The 20,716-nt window shown below is 38.6% G+C and overlaps 1 protein-coding gene across 1 annotated transcript in view; it reads right to left on the bottom strand.

Moving 5' to 3' along the window:
- The window catches only part of LOC107563585 (ras GTPase-activating protein nGAP-like), a 59,053-nt gene that overhangs the window by 1,322 nt on the left and 37,015 nt on the right, over nucleotides 1–20,716 (bottom strand). The window contains exons 5-16 of the mRNA XM_016248474.1: nucleotides 10,798–10,896; nucleotides 10,140–10,694; nucleotides 9,909–10,053; nucleotides 9,676–9,820; nucleotides 8,294–8,530; nucleotides 7,837–8,038; nucleotides 5,284–5,462; nucleotides 2,968–3,928; nucleotides 2,752–2,883; nucleotides 2,465–2,667; nucleotides 1,399–1,513; nucleotides 1,287–1,292 (exon numbers count right to left, since the gene is read on the bottom strand). Coding sequence (XP_016103960.1) covers nucleotides 1,287–1,292; nucleotides 1,399–1,513; nucleotides 2,465–2,667; nucleotides 2,752–2,883; nucleotides 2,968–3,928; nucleotides 5,284–5,462; nucleotides 7,837–8,038; nucleotides 8,294–8,530; nucleotides 9,676–9,820; nucleotides 9,909–10,053; nucleotides 10,140–10,694; nucleotides 10,798–10,896 — 2,979 coding nt within the window. The remainder of the gene's footprint in view (nucleotides 1–1,286; nucleotides 1,293–1,398; nucleotides 1,514–2,464; nucleotides 2,668–2,751; nucleotides 2,884–2,967; nucleotides 3,929–5,283; nucleotides 5,463–7,836; nucleotides 8,039–8,293; nucleotides 8,531–9,675; nucleotides 9,821–9,908; nucleotides 10,054–10,139; nucleotides 10,695–10,797; nucleotides 10,897–20,716) is intronic.

Genomic DNA, 20,716 nt, shown 5'->3' on the forward strand with positions numbered 1-20,716 from the left:
TACAACAATCCCTAATGTTTTTTTTTTTTTTTTTTTACATTTAATAAAAATTAAAATACTAATTAAAAGGAAAATTCTGTCATCATTTACTCTCATATCGTTTCTGTGGACAGTAAAAAACAAAACAACAACACTATTTTGAAGAATGTTGGTAGCCACACAATTTTGCTTCTCATTGACTTCCACTGGATGGACAAAAACAATGGAAGTCAATTGGAACTGTTTGGTTAACAACATTCTTCAAAATATATTCTTCTGTTTTCCTCAGGCAAAAAAAAATAAATAAATAAAAAAGCACAAACAGGTTTGGAACAGAGTTTTCATTTTTGGGTGAACAATCCTTTTAAATATCTAATAAATAATTAAATGTGAATAAAATAAAATAAATTACATTAAAGTGAATATATGTATAATATGTAACATCAATAATATAATCACGTTATACAGTCAAACCAAAAATTATTCAAACACCAGATATAATTTTTGATATTTTTTTTACTAGTGGGTGGAGGACACTACAGTTCAATTTAAGGGAGGATAGCAAAAAGTAAACTGACACACAGTATTATACCTATTAATTCTTCATACATTTTTTAATTTTCTTTTTACACCACAGACTGAACAAAATTGGTTGCCCTAAATTGGTATTATCTAATTATGTACTTAAATTTAACAGCTGACAGCTGTTCACCCTAATTTATTACATACCTTTCTATCAAAGATGATCATTATCAAGATGAATTTGTTCTGACACAGTTTAACTCTGAGTTCTTGTCATACTTTATTACCATTTTCTAAACTATAGCGAATAAACTGTAATAATGTGAGAAATCTTGAAGGTGTCAGCTTACGTTTCACATCCTATATATTTTTTTTTACAGTATATATATAAATAAAATAATTTATATGTATTATTACATTCTTGCTTATTATACATTTTTGTTATAGTGATCTCTGTGCAATTTGGATAGAGCGTCTTTTAACACTGAAAAACGACACACTTCACATTTAACCTTCATTTTATTTAGATTTAGATATTTAGATCATCTGAAGTGGAGAGAAACAAAATGGCTTGGAGGACTGAGTGTTGCAAAGGTTCAGGCCAGGCATGGGTGTCGGATCGGGGTGCGCTTACATAAGCCTAGCTGCTCTGCAGGAGCAGAACTGTTTGCTTGTACTTGCCTGCTGGTATTACCTCAGTTCCATTAGCGACCTGGAATTCAGTAGGACACAGTAACAATGAGCTAGTCAGCAGCCTGTTTGCTTTAATACCATCTGAGGTTTAGCAGGGAGTTCAAAGCATACCACTGTGCAGCACACACAGGCTAGCTCCTCACAACCAGACAGTAGACTAAGATGATCTCCAAACTCTCACTCAAGTTTCCTTGCATTTATCATGCTGGTTAACATGGTCATCTGCAATACCTGTGCATCGATTATCTTCTGCTTGGCGTCTATGACCGCTTGCATCTCTGCATGGTCTCTCTTCAGTTCTTCCTCCACGGCCATCAGCCTATGAGCCACAATGACACAAACCTGGTCAGATTTCACATGGTTTTGGAATATCAAACAGTTTCGACATTGCAGATTTGGTTGTTTATGGATAGTTTTGTTTATGCACAAATTAAAGATTAAAAAGGAAAAAGGTATAGTATAGGAACTAGTATTGTCAAAAGTACCGACTTCGGTACAATGATTATCACTTCACGCTCTTCACCGAGCGCTCGCACAGATGCACACGGGAGTGTTTGAAAGCCGCGTCTATCAGCAGATCCCTAATATATCTGCACATAGATGGATCTGCTGACAGACACCTGCTTTCAAACGCTCCTGTGTGAGCGCTCGGTGAAGAGCATGAAGCGATGATCATTGTAGCCAATCACAGTCATATCTGTTGAGCGCGTGAACACAATGGCCAATCAGCAGTGTTTAAGAATCCGCTCAAAAGCACTCAAATGTTAGCGGGAAATGGACGTTTTTAAAATTTCAGTACTGACTGATACCGAAGTCTGTACTTTTGACAACACTAATAGGGACCAATTCTTACTATTAACTAGATGCTTTATTAGCATGCCTATTATTAACATATTGGCTGCACTTATAAAGCACATGTTCTGCATGACCATATTCTACATCCCTAATCCTACCCAATACCTAAACTTAACAACGACCTTACTAACTATTAATAAGCAGCAAATTAGAAGCTTATTGAGGCAAAAGTCTTTGTTCAATGGTTTGTTAATGGCGAGAATTGGGCCTTAAAATAAAGTGTAACCCAAAAAAAATTACTTAAACACATTCATACCTTAAATAAAGGATTAAGGAAAAAAAACTGCATTTATACAGTATTGTATTGTTAATCAACAAAATACTAAATATTTAGAATGTATTTTGAGGTTTGCAACCAAAAGTATAAGATTTTCACTCCTTTATATATATACTGTAAATTTGGTCATACACTCACCGGCAGATAATACTCTTCATCTGGCTGTCTTTCTCCTCTTGTTGTCTGCGCAGACGGTCCTCACTGTCCTCCAATCGAGCCTTGTATTCCAAAAGCAGCTTCTGCATCTGCTGTTCCTGTGCCAGCAGCCTCCTCTCATATTCCTCCAGTCGCCGACTAGACGCCCGCAGACGCTCCTTCAGTTTTGAGATTTCCTGTTCGTACTTCAGAGAAAAATAGTAGAACCTCTTAAAACCTACTACAGTGAATATCTAAAGCATATTTGCAGCAATGTCTCCTTTTTGTACCTTCTCTACATGTTTGGCATCATCTTTGCTCTGTCCTTCCTCTTCCTCATCTTCATACTGGCCGTTATTCAGGACCCATGCTGCTGTTCGCTCCACTGGGGACAGGGTGACTGACTCTACAGGTGACTGTACCTTATGGACACATGCAAAAGAAAGCATTACTTGGGTTCAAACATGTCTGGGTAAAGCAAACTCTTTCCTCATCTCGGTCATTACCTGTTTGGCGCCTCGTCCTCCTGGAACCGAACTGTCTCTGGAGCACGAGGACTGCTGTCTGGATCGCTCACCGCTCTGCTGCATGGGTTCAGTGTTGATGCTGCTGCTGCTACGCAGGGAAGTGCTGTGAGGAAGCGATCTTGGAGTTCGCGCCGCTGTGTTTCCTGCCACCAGCCCCACTCCTCGACTCTGTTGCTCCACCTTTACGATATGTGCCGTACCTGCGCTGCTCTGCCTCGGTACCGCCACAACCTGGGCTCCCGAGTGCTGGTCTGCCAGGGGAGGGTGCCAGCGTGCTGTGGGAGGAGGTGTTTCTTGTCCCTGGATGCTTTTGCGGGTGAGTTCTTCCTCCACGCTGCTGGTGGAGGGCATCCGTGCTCTGGGAGTAGCTCCCCGGCCCCCTGACGCACTGGGACTGGCGCTCCGAGAGCTGCCTGTGCTCAGGTTCTCCGAGCTGGAGTCTGGCTGCAGGGACTGGGCGGAGTGCGTGGACTGGGTTGAGTGCGTGGATTGTGCGTGCAGGTTACTGAGGTGGTAAACAGGGTTTTGGAAAGACAGCGGTTGCAGGCTACGCTGCTGGCTGAGGGAGGGGTGTATAGGGCGCCGCACTTGTGGGGCACTTTGCGGCAAGTTGTCTCTTAGTTGGGGAACTTTTGGATGGACAGGGGGCTGGTGGAGGTGTGGAGGTGGGACAGGGCCAATGGAGGCCTGAGAGCCCACTCGGCCTAATCTAGGTGGGGCTTCGTTGAGAGAGTTAGGACCTGGATGCCCTTGTGCCAGGTAAGAGTCCTGCAGGTCCATTAGAGATATACTGCGTCCATTCGGTAATGGACTGTCTCGCTCCTCTTTGTCAGAGAAGCTCATGCTGTGAGTGGAGGACTGCTGACCCAATAAAGGATGCTTGCCTCGGACTAATGCCTCCATGTGCTCCTGGACAGGAGATTTGATGCTCCTCATTTCACTGAGGAACAAGATACAGAAGAATGAATATATGAGAATAATGCAGTAATAATATTGCACATTTTATTTTAATGGTCCAATTAAAGTCTCAGTGGTTTTGGAAATTTACATGTGCTAATGTAATGTTGATTCATACTTTGGTGTTACAATGCATTGTGGTCTATTCTTGTCCGATACTGATTGGCCTTCTCAGAAAAATATAAGTAGGCTTGTCAGCCATCTGTTCCGAAGCCTTTTTAAAAGTTGCGATGAAACGCAAGTTGGGACAGATCTTTTCTTCTGTATTGTGATGTACATTCGAGTGAAATGGATTACCAAAAAAGAAAAAAAAAAAAAAATGGTAGGACGGGACTTGGTTCAATTGATCCATTATTGACTGGATAAACTAGTTCTAAATGCAAACTTTGGAGAAGTGTGGTATACGTCACAAATGAAATGGCATGAAAGGGAAACTCACCCCATCTACCTTCTAAATGAACAATCTATTGTGAATGATTCATCCATGCATATGTTTCTTTCTTTTGACCTTTTAATTTGTGACCCTGGACAACAAAACCAGTCTCCAGTCGCACGGGTATATTTGTAGCAATAGTCAACAATAAATTGATTGTATGGGTCAAAATTATAGATTTTTTTAGGATATTAATTAAAGATCAAGTTCCATGAAGATATTTTAAAAATTTCCTACTGTAAATACCAAAACTTAATTTTTGATTAGCAATATGCATTGCTAAGTACTTTTTTTAATTTTAAAATTGAGAATTTTAAGTACATTTGGACAACTATACATTTTTTCAATATTTAGATTTTTCGCACCCTCAGATTACAGATTTTCAAATAGTTGTATCTCGGCCAAATATTGATGATGTATAAATCTCAATTTGATAAAATTGACCCTTATGACTGGTTTTGTGGTCCGGGGTCAAATGTATCATTAAAATGGTCATAACGTAATCTTCTGGTGAAATGATAAGAGCTCCCACCCTAAATTTTTGATCTTTTCAATAGCCTGCTTCACTCAGATGTACGTCACAATAGAGAAGAAAAGATCTGTCGCTACTTCCATTATATCGCACCTTTAACCAGAAATGGCCCTTTAAAATGTTCATGTTTCCACAAGTTCAAACTTGGCACTTTCACAATACATGCGAGAATCAATGATGTTCTTCTCCTTTTAGGAACGCACCACGTTTGATCTTGTGGATGAGTGAGTAACTACTATAATTTTGGAATAACAACCAAAACATTTCAGTCTGTTCCTCACACAAAGCTTAATTACGGCTTTAGGAGATTTAGAATATAGCGCAAGAGTCATACATGAAGTAGAAAAAATTATAAAATCCAGCAATGTCCTACCTGTCCGCTGGGTCTTCAAATATTCTCTGCAGTCCTGAGGACACACTCCCACTGATGTCATGAGCGGAGCTGTGGTCCTGGAAGCGCCTGAGCTGCTGCTGGATGGGGGTGGGGCTGGACAGCGAGCGGGTGATATCGCCAAGTATACGCGGCAGGGGCCCCAGTTTGGCCACCGTCGCCTGCAGGAAGGAATTGTCACCCTGGGTTGGCGTGTAACCACATTATGGACCACAGAGGGCAAACACATGGAGCCCGAGAGTTTGAGGGTGCAGATGGCAGATTGGTGGTTTGGCAGGAGGGTTTTTTGGTTGGTCGAGATAGTAGGCACCATAATGCATAGGTGGTAGGACAGCGTAACCATGGAGACACAGTGTGTCGGACAGGAAAGGGTGGAATGGATAGTGACATGGGCAAACAGGAGAAAACAAAAGGAAAAAAGTCAAATTAGGGATAAATAAAAGAAAAACCAAACACATGCTTCTACAAAAATGACAAAAGCAGTTCCAAAAACAACAAACAGAAACAAACAAGGTCAAATGCAGGCCATGCATCAAACAACAACAGAAGGTTATGTCTGAGACGAGATAAAAGAAAGGTTGAGATGAATTAACTCATGGCAGGAAACAAAAATAATTGTGCAGGGAGGTTTTAATCGCAGTCAAAACAAAACCATGCTCCAGACGCAACAGGTCAGCAAGGGTTAGGGGAAGGGTGTGAATGCGCTGTGTCCAATGCCATTAAACAAACATTAACCTTGAGGCTAACTTAACCTAAACAATGAGTTATGACACTGCAAACAAGAGCAAAGCTCTTTTGGGTCACACACAGCTGTAAGCTGTAAGTGAACAGTACTGCAATGTTAAACATTTAAAATCTGCTAGAACCTTACAACGTTTAGTGGGGATCAAGCATTACTGACATGAAGCACACAGCTCAACAGAAGACATTTGCGGCAATACCTCTGAGGTATGAAATGTGCTTCCTGATTTTGAGACATGGCCATTCTTAATACTTAAATGTGCACTCAGTATTTTTTTTCATTTATGTTGAGTAGCGTTCATGTTGCATTTGCTTAAGTCTCAAGGAAAACATCTCCCAACTAATGCTGTATAATATACATGGGAGGCAGTTGGTACTACATTACTATAATATTGAAGGTTAAAATTCTAATACTAAAACTAAAAGTTAACTTTAACTTTAAATTACATGTTTATATTTCAAATGTTAAATTAATTTGAGTAGAAATATAATTATTTAAATGGTGTCTGTCATAGAAACATGGTGGATTTATTCAAACTTAAATACTGAAGAACAGTAAAAATTATAATGATTATGTTATATGGTGCAGATATTTAGCAAAATGCTCCTCTCTAGAGTTCATTTTTTTAGCTGACTAAAGTTTATGGTCACCAAATTTGTTTGTTTTTTTCTGAGGTAAATGTGACGTTCTTTGAATATTGTAATAACATGCACAGAATTTGAAATCTGAGACTTTCATATCAAAATTAACAAATCACAAAGCTTACTGCGATTTATTGGATGCGATGCGAGCTACAATGTTCTGTTCAATAACTGAAAACAGGTTAGACTAATTGATTCTTGGGATTTAAAGGGGTCCTATTATGCTTTTTCACTTTTTCAACTTTAGTTAGTCTGTAATGTTGCTGTTTGAGCATTAAAATTATCTGCAAAGTTAGATATTTTATTTAACTTTTCAAAAACTACAACAAACGACTCGTTTGGACTACAATGCATATTTTCCGGGATTTGTGATATCACAAAAATCGATGAATGGTTGAGCTGCACTAGAGAAGGCAACGAGTGTTATCACTATGTCGGAGACACGCTAGCTTTCCCAAGGCAGACGAACTTAGAGTGGTTACAATCATCCGGGTTTAAGTCGCGCACAAATTGATTTGATATTGACGCAATATTTACACTGAAGCTCGCAGGCGGCTATGGTAAGGGGTGTGACATTTCCCGACCAGGCGCCGAGTGCTGCCAATCACAACACACACTGGCCCAGCTAACCAATCACAGCGCATTTCGTATTTCAGAAGGCGGGCCTTTATTTGATACAGGAGCTATTCGAGCCGTTCATCCCAGACTGGTGAGAGAGGTGTTGTAAAAATGTAAAATATGTGAAAAATAATGTGTTTTTCGAACAACCTAGTATGAGAGCCTGTTGTAGTACACCCACAAAACAAAATCAAGACTTTGTAAAAGAGCATAATAGGACCCCTTTAAGAATCGATATAGTTTCATAAAAATAAGAATCGATTAAAATTGAGAAATCCATTTTTTTCCCCAGCCCTGGTAATTACTATTTTTTTCTATGTCAAACGTTTTAAAGAAAAAAAAAATTACTGAGTGCAAGAGGTTTACGTAACATCTCTTGTAGGCAGGTGTGTTTTTACACCCCCCACTGTCACGCCTTTTGAACAAATTGAAGCTCAGCTGTTGTAAATCTCTGTAAAACCAGACATTAGCCTACGGTAGATTTTGTTGTAAGAGGTATTGTTGCAGTATAATGGTTTGGAGTGATTTCTGTACCTTGTCCAGCTGAGACACCACCTCCCACAGTAGTGAGTGTAGCACCGACAGCTCACGGCCCAGGTCAATGTAGCCCTCAAAGCCCGGGGTGTTGGAGATAGTCTCAAGATTTGAGATTTCGAGCAGAAAACGGGTCATACCAGCCCACTCGTGCTCCAGGAAGTCATTCATGAAGGCCATGTACTCCTCTTTATTTCCGAATCTGATGCAACAGAGAATATGAAATGCATAAGAAATTCAATAGTACTGAGAGTGCTCAAAGGCAGACAGACACTGCATTTACACACACAAGAATAGTCCAATATTAATACATAATATTAAATGAGAATTTTGCCATACACTGATTATGTAAGTGTCACCTGATTTCCATAACAAAACCAAAATCTGAAACTATGTACATATTATGAATTTTATGAAGTAATCACTGTGTACTGTATGAAGAGTGATCTTGACATACTTGGCAAAGTTAGCGAGATTCTGGATGACTTTGGCAATGAGGGTGAGTGTTCGAGAGGTACGGTCGTCTGGGTATTCCTGCATGAGACTGAAGAGCGAAGGGGACATGATGGCAGGGCACAGGAAACGCAGGAAGAGCGATGCGCTAATCAGACGCTGACTGATGTCCTGCTTCCCTCGAGCATGACACTGCTGCTTCCATGATGCAAACACCTCCTTCAGTTCCCGTGGAAAAACACTGACCAGAGCACAGCAGCAGGTTAGGATGGAACTAATGCAATTGTAAGCATGAGCATATGAACAAACTACAAACAAGAGCAATGAAGTTGTATTTCTAGTTACCAGTAGAAACATTGTGAACTGTATAAACATACTGCCGTTCGAAACTTTGGGGTCGGCAATATTCTTTATGTTATTGAAAGATGTTTCTTATGCTCGCCAAGACGGTAAATATTATTACAATTTAAATAAGTTATTATTATTTTTTTTTATATATTTAAAAATGTAATTTATTCCTGTGATGGCAAAACTAAATTTTCAGCAGCCATTAGAATGTCACATGATCCTTAAGAAACCAGTATTTGTTTTTATTATCGATGTTGAAAACTTGATATTTTTGTGGAAACCATGATACATTTTTGTCAGGATAAAGCTCATAAGAATCTATCTGAAATAGAAATTTTGTACATTATTTGTTATAACTGTCTTCATAATTGTCACTTGTTCGAAACTTTGGGGTCGGCAATATTCTTTATGTTATTGAAAGATGTTTCTTATGCTCGCCAAGACGGTAAATATTATTACAATTTAAATAAGTTTTTTTTTTTTTTTTTATATATTTAAAAATGTAATTTATTCCTGTGATGGCAAAACTAAATTTTCAGCAGCCATTAGAATGTCACATGATCCTTAAGAAACCAGTATTTGTTTTTATTATCGATGTTGAAAACTTGATATTTTTGTGGAAACCATGATACATTTTTGTCAGGATAAAGCTCATAAGAATCTATCTGAAATAGAAATTTTGTACATTATTTGTTATAACTGTCTTCATAATTGTCACTTTATAAATTCAAATTTTTATCAATTTAGTGCATCCTTGCTGAATAAAAATTATGTCTTAAAAAAAATATATATCTTACTGACCCCAAACTTTTGAATGATTTTATAACCATGATCTGGAAAAAAGTCCAGATCATGTTATGAAAAAATAACATTTTATGGACATTGTGCACAAGAAAATCACAGTTTTTAATTACTATGAACCCTACATACAGTATATTCTTTACTTTGTTTCTGTTGTTGTTCAAGCTTCTGCTTAGCTACAATTGAAGTTTATGTTGTACATAAATTATGTCAAGTTCTAGGACCTGAAAAAGTTACCAGTAAGAGTTGATGATCTTGCAGAAGGCCAGCTCACAGCACATCTTCAGGTTACTTTGGTGCTCTGGAAGCTCATTGCTGGAGCACTTCGATGGGTCTACTTCACAATTTTCATCTGACTCATAAAGGGCTTTAATAAACTCTCCTACAAAGCAAACACAAACATATAAGTAAAGGGTCTTCTTGTTACACAAGCTTCTTAATAAATACACCAAGGTAAACGTTTAACTTACCTAGTGCATCATGTAGGTACTTCTGTCCCACCAATTTGAGGTATTCTTCAATGGCTTTGGTGGCTAGCGTGTTTTCCCTAAAGATCAGCACGTCATGATCAGCACAGCGATCCACCTCTGACATCACCAGATCCGTTAGGAAGTCCTAATAAAGAAAGTTCAATCAACTTCTAGTCATAAACAAGTGATTATAGCTAGTTTAAGGTATTGAGATCTCAATTGGCATCATACCTTCGCCCGTCCCGTGCTCTGCAGTATGTGCACGAGCGCACTGGCCATCTCCTCTTTGTTCTTCACGCTGATGACAGGCTCCAACACAGAGCACAACATGGTATAGTTATTGGTCACAAACTCTGCAAACTCTTTGTACTGCTCCATGGGCAGGATGGAGACAGTCTGGAAGCGAGATTTGATGCGAATGGAGGGGCCTCCACCTTTGGTTTTGCTGGTGGTGGGGGTGCTGACCGGATACCATTTCTCCACAAACTGCCTTCCCATTACTCCCTGCACCGGTATGTTCACCAGGCCCACATAGTTGTTTTTGTCCTTTTTCTTTTTCTTGTCCACATCACGATAGATGTGTACAGTGATGCTCTTAATGGACGGAACGCCGGAGAACTCAAAGTGTTCGCCCCAAAACAGGCAGTCAGAGCGGGTTTTGCTGGTGGTGCGGGCATACAGCACGTCATCCAGACACAGCTCACAGAAATACTTCTTTTTCGGTGGCAGATCTTTGGCCTCGATGATCCACAAACGGAGGACGTTTTCCGCTCGTCTGCAGTTGTCCTGGTGATGGAATGACACGGATTGAACCACAGAAGCTCATTTTAAGTATAAAACAAGCATGCATGATTTTGCACTGATTAAAAAAAACAAGCATCTTTGTTACCTTATTAGGCTGCACAGTTCTCTTGAGGTTCTCCATCCATTTGTCCCGTTCAGCAGCAGAAGAGCAGCTGAAGCACTTACTTCCACCCGAGTATGCCACCTACGCGAAGAGGGCGAGAAATTCAGCAATTCATTCAGAGTAAATCATTCATTTAATCCAAATGTTATAATGAACTGAACTGTATCTAATATAACACTTCCAAAATATTATGTGGTTGTACTTACTTGTGATGTCAAGATAGTTACACCATGGTAAAACGTTTGGGGCTGGTAAGATTTTTATTTATTTTTTCCCGAAAGAGAAATTTTTATTTCAAATAAATTATGTTCTATTGAACTTTCAATTCATTAAAGAATCCGGAAAAATTGATTGTTTTCCAAAAAAAATCTTAAAATACACAAATATTTTCAACAATAATAATAAGAAATGTTTCTTGAGAACCACATTTGCATACTTGAATGATTTCTAAAGGAATATGTGACATTGAAGACTGGAGTAATGGCTGCTAAAAATTTTGCTTTGCCATCACAGGAATAAATTACATTTTAAAATGTATTAAAATTGAAAACAGTTAGCTTACATTGTAATAATATCTCACAATATTACTGTTTTAATTAATTTTTCATCAAATAAATCACACCTGAACTACCGCCACACTTGCACAACATCCACACCTTGACATTACTCACATGGTTGGGTTGTTTAATGAGAATTCAGTTTTAAAATGAGAACAGAAGAGAAAATACAGTCATATCATACATATACATACTACCGTTCTACTGTGTTTTTGAAAGAAGTATTTTATGCTCAACAAGGCTGCATTTATTCAATCAAAAATACAGTAGTCCCTGTGAGAATGTTACCATGGGGACCGCCCTATGAGGAGCAGAGGAGCGAGGGATGAGTTGACTACACAAACATCTTAAACACTTCCACACACACACACACACTTCACACCTGAACTACCGCCACACTTGCACAACATCCACACCTTGACATTACTCACATGGTTGGGTTGTTTAATGAGAATTCAGTTTCAAAATGAGAACAGAAGAGAAAATACAGTCATATCATACATATACATACTACTGTTCTACTGTGTTTTTGAAAGAAGTATTTTATGCTCAACAAGGCTGCATTTATTCAATCAAAAATACAGTAAAAACAACAGAAATATTATGAAATATTATTACAATTTAAAAGAACTGCTTTCTTTTTAAATATATTTCAAAATGTTCATTTAAACTTTTACATATTGTTTCAAATTTAAAATATTTTAAATGAACATTCCTGTGATGGAAAAGCTGAATTTTCAGCAGCTATTACTCCAGTCTTCAGTGTCACATGATCCTTCAGAATTCATTCCAACATGCTGATTTGCTACTCAAGAAACATTTCTTAAAAACTAAAAACTTTTATGTTTTTTCTTATGCTAAAAACAATTGCGCTGCTTAATATTTTTGTGGACACCATGACCGTTTCAATAGAAACTTTTTATAACATTATAAATGACATTATTGTCACACTGGATCAATTTAATGCATCATTGCTAAATAAAAGCATTAAAGGGTTAGTTCACCCAAAAATGAAAATTAGCCAATGAATTACTCACCCTCAAGGCATCCTAGGTGTATATGACTTTCTTCTTTCAGGCGAATCCAGTCGGAGTTATATTAATAATTGTCTTTGATCTTCCAAGCTGTTTAATGGCACTCAGCGCGTGTTGCAGTGCATCAGTCCAAAAGAAGTGAAATAAAGCGCATCCATCCATAATAAAAAGTGTCTCACACGGCTCCGGGGGGGTGAACAAAGGCCTCATGTAGCGAATCGATGCGTTTTGGTAAGAAAAATATCTATATTCAAAACTTAATAATCACTTTAATCTAGCTTGCTCCAACTGTTGTACACGGAAGCAGCTCCGGGAGGATGACGTATGAGGTCGGCGTTGTGCATGCGCTGGTGAGTCTCGTGAAAACCAACATTTGTTAACAGGAGCAAAAGAAGCAAAATTTCCTTACTTTAGAAAAGGAAAACCAGTCTCCTCTTGGCTTATATCGAAATCCTCTGACATTCTTCTTTACAAATCCTCGATTTGTACTTCTAATTTGTGACCGTTGTTTTGTTTTGATCTATCCCCTTCGCTTACGCATTCGTGACTTCTGAGCGGCGCATGCACAACGCCGACCTCATACATCATCCGCCAGGAACTGCTTCCGTGAACAACTGTTGGCACAAGCTAGATTAAAGTGATTATTACATTTTGAATATGGATATTTTACTTACCAAAACGCATTGGAGGCCTTTGTTCACCCCCCGGAGCCGTGTGAGACACTTTTTTTTTTTTATTATGGATGGATGCGCTTTATTTCACTTCTTTTGGACGGATGCATGCAACACCCGCTGACTGCCATTAAACAGCTTGGAAGATCAAAGACAATTTTTAATATAACTCTGATTGGATTAATCTGAAAGAAGAAAGTCATATACACCTAGGATGCCTTGAGGGTGAGTAATTCATGGGCTAAATTTAATTTTTGGGTGAACTAACCCTTTCATTTATTTTAAATTCTTACTGACCCCAAAGTTTTGAATTAAAGTCTGGAAAAAAAAAATATATAAAGAATGTCATCAAGTTATAATGGCCTAATTTTGGTTTGTGCATAATTTTATTTATTTTCAATTTACTGAAAATGTGTCCTTGCTGAATAAAAGTATTAATTCCCTTCAAAATATAACATAAAAGAAACAAACAACTAAACTTACTGACCCCAAACATTTGAACAGAAGTGTGTATATGTTTATATATTTATAGATATGCCTGTACAATCAATATGTGTTTTAAAGCAGACCAATATAAAGACTGACCGCAGACTCAGAGTATAATACAATGAAAGTATGTAATACTACTACATAAAAGTCTAAAGAAAATGATTGATAGGAAGAGACAGCTACTCCTGTAACGTACTGTACAGACATTCTCATTTAGTTCTGTGCTGAAGGCCAGAGAAAGATACAAACAAATCAATTATTCAAATGTGCAATTTAAAATCAACAAGCTTTTTGCTCGTTTTCAAGTGTACATTTACTATAAGGTTAAATGCAGTGACTTTGCACATACGATCAGACAGTTGGTCACGCAACATGGACTATCCTGGCATAAGTGCCTAATAGAAAATCTGCTGGCATCAGTTTCTCTCGTTATGAGAAATTGTGGTGATGCCTGCTGACTTAGATAAAAACCAGATTACCACAATGATTGGCCTCTCATCTGGCTCACATCCCAACAGAACCAAACACAGGACCCATCATTTATCACAAAACATCCATTATCTGTCCACATTACCGCATATTTTCTCCGAGATGTGATATTCTAGTCAGAATTGAATATAATTCAGTTATACAGCCCAGATATCGTGGAAAACTAAAAAAAAAACAATACATCATCTCAGGTTGTATGAAAAAACAAACAGCACAATCAATGTAGTGGGATTCGTAAACACACAAATCTTATGAGTTAGCTCTTTTAATAAAACTACTCGAACTCACAAGTTATTGAATCACAAATCAGTCTAATGAATCTTTCACCACGTGAAATTGACTGAACTGACTCACTTACTGAAACTTCTGAATCTGACTCTCAGCCTAAGTGAACTGCCCTGTGGTTTGTAAAACTGAATGCAATTGCATATGGCAAAGTGAAGTTCAAGATACATCTATTCATCTCCTCCATCCAAACAGTATCTCCTTCCGTCTCCATTTACAAAGGCGTGGTACATTGAATTGGACAGCTGATGCAGGAACAGCAGGGTGACTCCTGATGGAGGGCTCACTTCCAGCTCTCGATACGTTTCACCTGCGCTGACTCGGACAGCTAAGCAGATCAGTGCACAGTCAGCCCATATCCGGACACAGCTCTCCCACATTATCCAAGAAATCTGATCGGTCAACTGGGACTGCGGTGCCACATTCAAGCTCTTTACAGTCAAAGCTTCCAAGTCCACTATGAATACAGGACTAGTATTTTCATTCAGACCACATAGTGAGAGGTGATTCTGCTACAGCAAAGGTTGATTACTTCAAAGTCTCTAATGTGCTATTTACATTTTCTTTTCAGCTACGAGTTCAAATGTTTTCCCATAGCCAGCTATTCAGCAAAGCCAAGAAAGCAGAAAACTGTAGCCTTATCTAAAGAGAGGTTTAGTTAGCTTTAGCTAGCACTTGGCATGATCACAATACATGTGGGAACCTATTAAGTTTGGGTGCATTTTCTTTTGCTTTGTTTAGCTTAATGGTACGTCTGACAAAAGTTTTTGTAGTTTGAAATGTAAATGAACAACCGATCAAATAAATAAATAAAATAAATAATAATCCCCACATAATGAATTAAAGGGATAGTTCACCCAAAAATGAAAATTCTGTCATTAATTACTCACCCTCATGTCGTTCCAAACCCGTAAGACTTTCATTCATCTCGAAACACAAATTAAGATATTTTGATGCATTCCGAGAGCTCTCTGACCCTCCCATAGACAGCAAGGTTCCTTACGTGATCAAGGCTCAGAAACGTAGAAAGGAGAACGTTAAAATAATCCATGTGGCATCCATGTGGCATCCAACTGTCATTTTACGAAGCTTTAGAGAATCCTTTTTGTCCGCAAAGAAACCCCCCCCCCCCCCGAAAAAAACCGCCATTTTGGAGAGTATCACATACATGAACAACGTATGCTGTTCTGTGTCAACAGCACTGTACGCGGATACGCTGTTTATGTTGTTTACGCTTTGATCTGAATGTAAACAACGTATCCACTTACATACATTGTTTACATATGTGATACTCTCCAAAATGCCGCTATAGGGTGACGCAGAGACGAATTATTGAATAAAGTCGTTAGTTTTGTTTTCTTTGCGCACAAAAAGTATTCTCGTAGCTTCGTAAAATTACGGTTGAACCACTAATGTCACATGGATTATTTTAACGATATCCTTGCTATGTTCCTAAACCTTGACCATGTAAGGATCCTTACTGTTTTGAGTGAAAAACAATAAACGGACACATTTTTGTTATCTGTAATGTACATTAGGGTGTATTGTTTTACATATTCTGCTACTTAGTTAAATGTTTATTGTTTTTTTCTGTTTTACCACCTGTATAATGGTGGTTATCAATTCACTTTAAAGGTCCCATGGCATGAAAATGTCACTTTATGAGGTTTTTTAACATTAATATGAGTTCCCCTAGCCTGCCTATGGTCCCCCAGTGGCTAGAAATGGCGATAGGTGTAAACTGAGCCCTGGGTATCCTGCTTCGCCTTTGAGAAAATGAAAGCTCAGATGGCCCAATCTGGAATCTTCCCTTTATGTCGTCATACGGGGAAAGGTTACCTCCCCTTTCTCTGCTTTGCCCGCCCATGAGAAAATGAGTTACTACCGTGCGAGACGAGCGCAATAAATTTGTTTTCCCTCGAGAGACATCATGGCTTGCTAACGAGCGAAGCATGGCAGTTGCCTGGCCTCTCTCCTCCTCATCAGCATTTAAAGCTACAGACACAGAAATGGCACGTCCTAAGGAAAGCTCATTGTGGGACTGGCTCGTAGTGGCTGAAATTCTGCACCAAGTCTGAATTTCGGGAAAGAGACTTCAGATACAGTACTAGGGACCACTTAGGCCTATACAAAAGCATCTAAAAAGCAGCATGTAATGGGACCTTTAAGATTAAAATTTTCATAGTTTATTTAGATTAGCATATTAGTAGCATACTGGCTGTTTTGTTAGTACTTACAAAGCACATATTAATGCCTTATTCTGCATGACCATGTTCTACATTCCTTAACTCTAACTACCTCACTTACTATAAGCAGCAAATTAGGAGTATATTAAGGGAACACTCTTAGTTAACAGTGAATATGTGTTCCCTAATCTAAAGTGTTACCATATTTTCATGGTATGATTAAGAGCTCATCTTTAATTGCGTCTCAGTCATACAGGGATGTACAGCATCTAGCGAACGATATGACAGCATGTAGTCAATGTAGTCAATAGTAAATGAGTGAATGAGTCAGCCGTTTTAGACACAGCCTGTATGCATGAATGCGTAAAATGTTGCTTAAGTTGTCTCAAGCGCCTCATGAATTCTGCACCGCGGCGAGGTGTCATGCAAAACTTCCATTTTCCAAGTTTTTCATCCTCTCTTTCCACTGAAAGCTACTCACAGTTGTTGCAGAAGAAAGTCTCTCAGCATCGTGCTGACAATGACATTATTACTAAAGCAACTGATGCAGATACACTGGAAGTTGACTACACTGAACAAACAAATCATATTTCATCACTTGCAAAATAACAGTGAGGACAGGGAGTCCTAAAGATCAGATATGAAAACAAATTGGAATTTTCAAAAAAATGAAAGAAGTTCTATGGGCTACTTTTATGGTACATAAGATAATGCAAATATAGTACCATTCAAAAGTTTGGGATCAGTAAGTTTCTTTAGCACAAAATCAGCATATCAGAATGATTTCTGAAGCATCATTTGACACTGAAGACTGGAGTATTGGCTGATGAAAATTAAACTTTGCCATAACAGAAATACATCACATTTTAAATTATAAAATTAAATTAAAAAATAAAACACCGGTTACGTCACTTGCCCACCGCAGCACCGCTCGCCACCATTGTTTAGATTTTTTTTATAGTAATATAAATAATTTAGGCCTAGTTCAGTTAGAGAACAGACACTACAATTAAAAACTGAACGTGGCTGCTCAATGCAGCATGCCGAACAACAGTCGCGGATTTCATTTATCACGTGAGGAGAGTCAAGCTGAGTGACTAGAAGAGTGGGGTGAGACAGACAAGACGATAGCGCATGATTTCGAAATGCAAAAGTGCCTGTTTGGCAATATTTTGGATTTTGTAAAGCCTGTTGACTTTTGCCGTTTATCTAAGGTGAAATTGGAAGTTTTAAAAAAAGTTTCTTACTTAATTGGTTCCACAGTGTTTGCGGATTTTACTTTATTTAAACTTTGTGTAATTTATTTATTTTTATTTTACATCAAGGTGTATGCCGTGTCTCCAAGCTTTCTTATTCATTTTGCTATGTTCTACATTTCTTATTTATTTGGTTTTGTTTACTTACACAAAGTTTAAATAAGTATACAAAACTGAGAATAAGTTATTTGTTATTTTATATTAGGCATAGCCTAGGCTATAGCATGGTGTATTTTTATTCGTTTTGTTAATAAAAGTTCTATTATTTATATATAGGCTAAGTGAGTTTGACGTTGTATTTTGTTGTTGTTTGAATGTCATTGCATTCAAGCAATTGACGCTGAATTGCCGCTAATTCGAAAGTGAAAGTAAAATGTGCACGCCGCTTTTACAAGCAATTTAAAAGTGAAGGAAAGTGAGGAAAAGAGGGAAAACTCCCCCCACCCCCCCACGATGATAGCTGTATTACCGGTGTTGCCACACGTCGGTGGGAAAATTTCCCCACCGTCACAACTCTACTTCTTTGAAAATCGAAAATCAAATTAGCAAACAAAAAACTTAAAAGTGAAGTGACGTGACATGTGGCCAAGTATGGTGACCCATACTCGGAATTAGTGCTCTGCATTTACCCATCCAAAGTGCACACACACAGCTAGGGCTGGGTATCGAGTTCGATACTTTTTAGGCACCGACCGAATTGCCTCGATACCATCGAGTATCGAAAAACGTCTTGTCGTTCGGTACCAAATTTCGATACCTAAGGGGTTAATCTCATCAGTGTCAGTGAGCCAATAAGCCTGCAGCACTTGCCGGTGTGTTCGACTAGAAGAGGTGCGGCGCAGATCGATCATCCGCGAGAGATCATATGCAGATGTCCGTTCATACTAACGTTACACGACCGAATGCGCGTGTTATGTGACCATTCATGCAAACTGTAGCATCATGCTACATAAGACAATAAATCAGATTTATATTCCGCTTTTACTCAAAACTCACTTTAAACCACCATCGAGTGTTTGTAATAACTTCCGATTGCCGTCTAACAGGGCCGGATTTACACATTGCTCAAGACATTGAGCAAATAAATATAACAAACAATAGGGTAAAAAAAAAAGTATCATTCAGGAACCGGTATCGAAGTCAAGGTATCATATCGAAAAATTTTGAACGATACCCAGCCCTACACACAGCAGTGAACACACACACACCGTGAACACACACCCGGAGCAGTGGGCAGTCATTTATGCTGCGGTGCCTGGGGGGGGGCAGTTGGGGGTTCGGTGCCTTGCTCAAGGGCACCTCAGTCGTGGTATTGACACAACCTTTGGGTTATGAGACCGACTCTCTGACCATTAGGCCACGACTTCCCCCCAACGACCCCAACCAACGACCCCAAACAAAATAGACTGGTATTGTATATACATTTTAAAATTATAATTTTAGGTGAGCTATCCCTTTAAATGCACCCAAACATGTGCACATAAGTGCATGTGTGAACGAAGTGACAGATGTCTGCTGAGAGTTCAGTTGTAATTCATCTCAATCAAACTGTCACATGCAGTTCCTCTGTCTTGGCCACACTATCACATGCCCCACAACACTCACACACTCCTTCCTGGCATTACTTTATGAGCAAGAGCTCTTCACAAACAGATGCACTCAATCCACAAGGAGCAGCAAGAGAAATCAGAATGATTAGAATCGCGTCTCCTCCTCATCTGCTGTCTAACCGCAGCAGCTGTGGCCATTAGAGTATACAGAGAGAGCAGATACACCAGCAACATCACAACCAGAGCCCACAGTCTCAATCCTGTTCCAGCAAACACAAACAAAAAGGGTGGAAATGCAACTTCTGGTTTGTCACAGGTAACCAGCCCTAATTCAGCCCTGAGGCCTGTGACACACTGTTTGTGTAGTAATAAAGCAAAAGTGACTTTCCCTAATGCTATTAACAGCCGTTTATCCATTAATCCTCTAGCTGAAGTAAGAATTACAGCGCTTACACACCCGACTGCAGCACTGCGATAATGTAAATCACAAGAAAATCTGACCAATCAAAAATGACAGAAAACAAAGAGCCACTGTCCATGTGATACAACATCATCTGGGTGGACCGTTTTGGACGAAGGAGGTCAATAATACCTGAAGTAAGTCATTTATCTTAAAAGGCAGACAACATAACTTATCTTAATGAAAACTTATCTTAAAAATTTAACTAATAGCTGGACAACCCATTACTCTAATGAATGTTTATATCCCCCTTATTCAGTATAATGAGCTAATTACAAAAAAATACAAAAAATAAATTAAGGACAAAGTGTACGGTACACGTTGGAACGCTAACAGGTTAAATTGATCAAATAAAATGAAATAAAAGATTTATTTTGTTTAGAACAAATAGAAACTGGTGATTTCAATGGTGATAAATACTTTTTAGGTCTAACAAAGCAAAACAAAAACACCAAAGCAAAACACAACAAAAAACAAAGCAAAACAAAAACCAAACTAAACAATTTCATTTCACCAGAACACAGTTAGAAAGATTTTTTTTTTTTGTTAGAACACATGGGAACTTTTGAATGTCAGTCAATGGAGAAAGATTTTTCATGTCTAAACGGTAGTTTTGGGAAGAATTGGCCTCTGCTAACCAACCAAAGTATTTGTAATACAGTGCAGTCCACTAGGGGGCAGTAAAAAAAAGTGCAGTCAAAAGGTTTTTCAGATCATGCCAAACATAAATTAAGTAAAATGAATCCAAACTTTTGACTGGTAGCATAAGTGCAGTTAAAATCGCAGCTTTAGCGCAGTAGCTTCATTAGGGACGAACTGCCAGAACGGTTCTGCCAGAGAGCTGTCAGACTGCCTGAAAGGTTTAAAATTTCTTTTAAAACAGATCTCATGTTATGCCAGGTCCCAGCACAGCATATTTTCCAA

Source organism: Sinocyclocheilus grahami, unplaced genomic scaffold (assembly GCF_001515645.1).
Source record: "Sinocyclocheilus grahami isolate Dianchi unplaced genomic scaffold, SAMN03320097.WGS_v1.1 scaffold879.1, whole genome shotgun sequence".
Classification (NCBI taxonomy): Eukaryota; Metazoa; Chordata; class Actinopteri; order Cypriniformes; family Cyprinidae; genus Sinocyclocheilus; species Sinocyclocheilus grahami.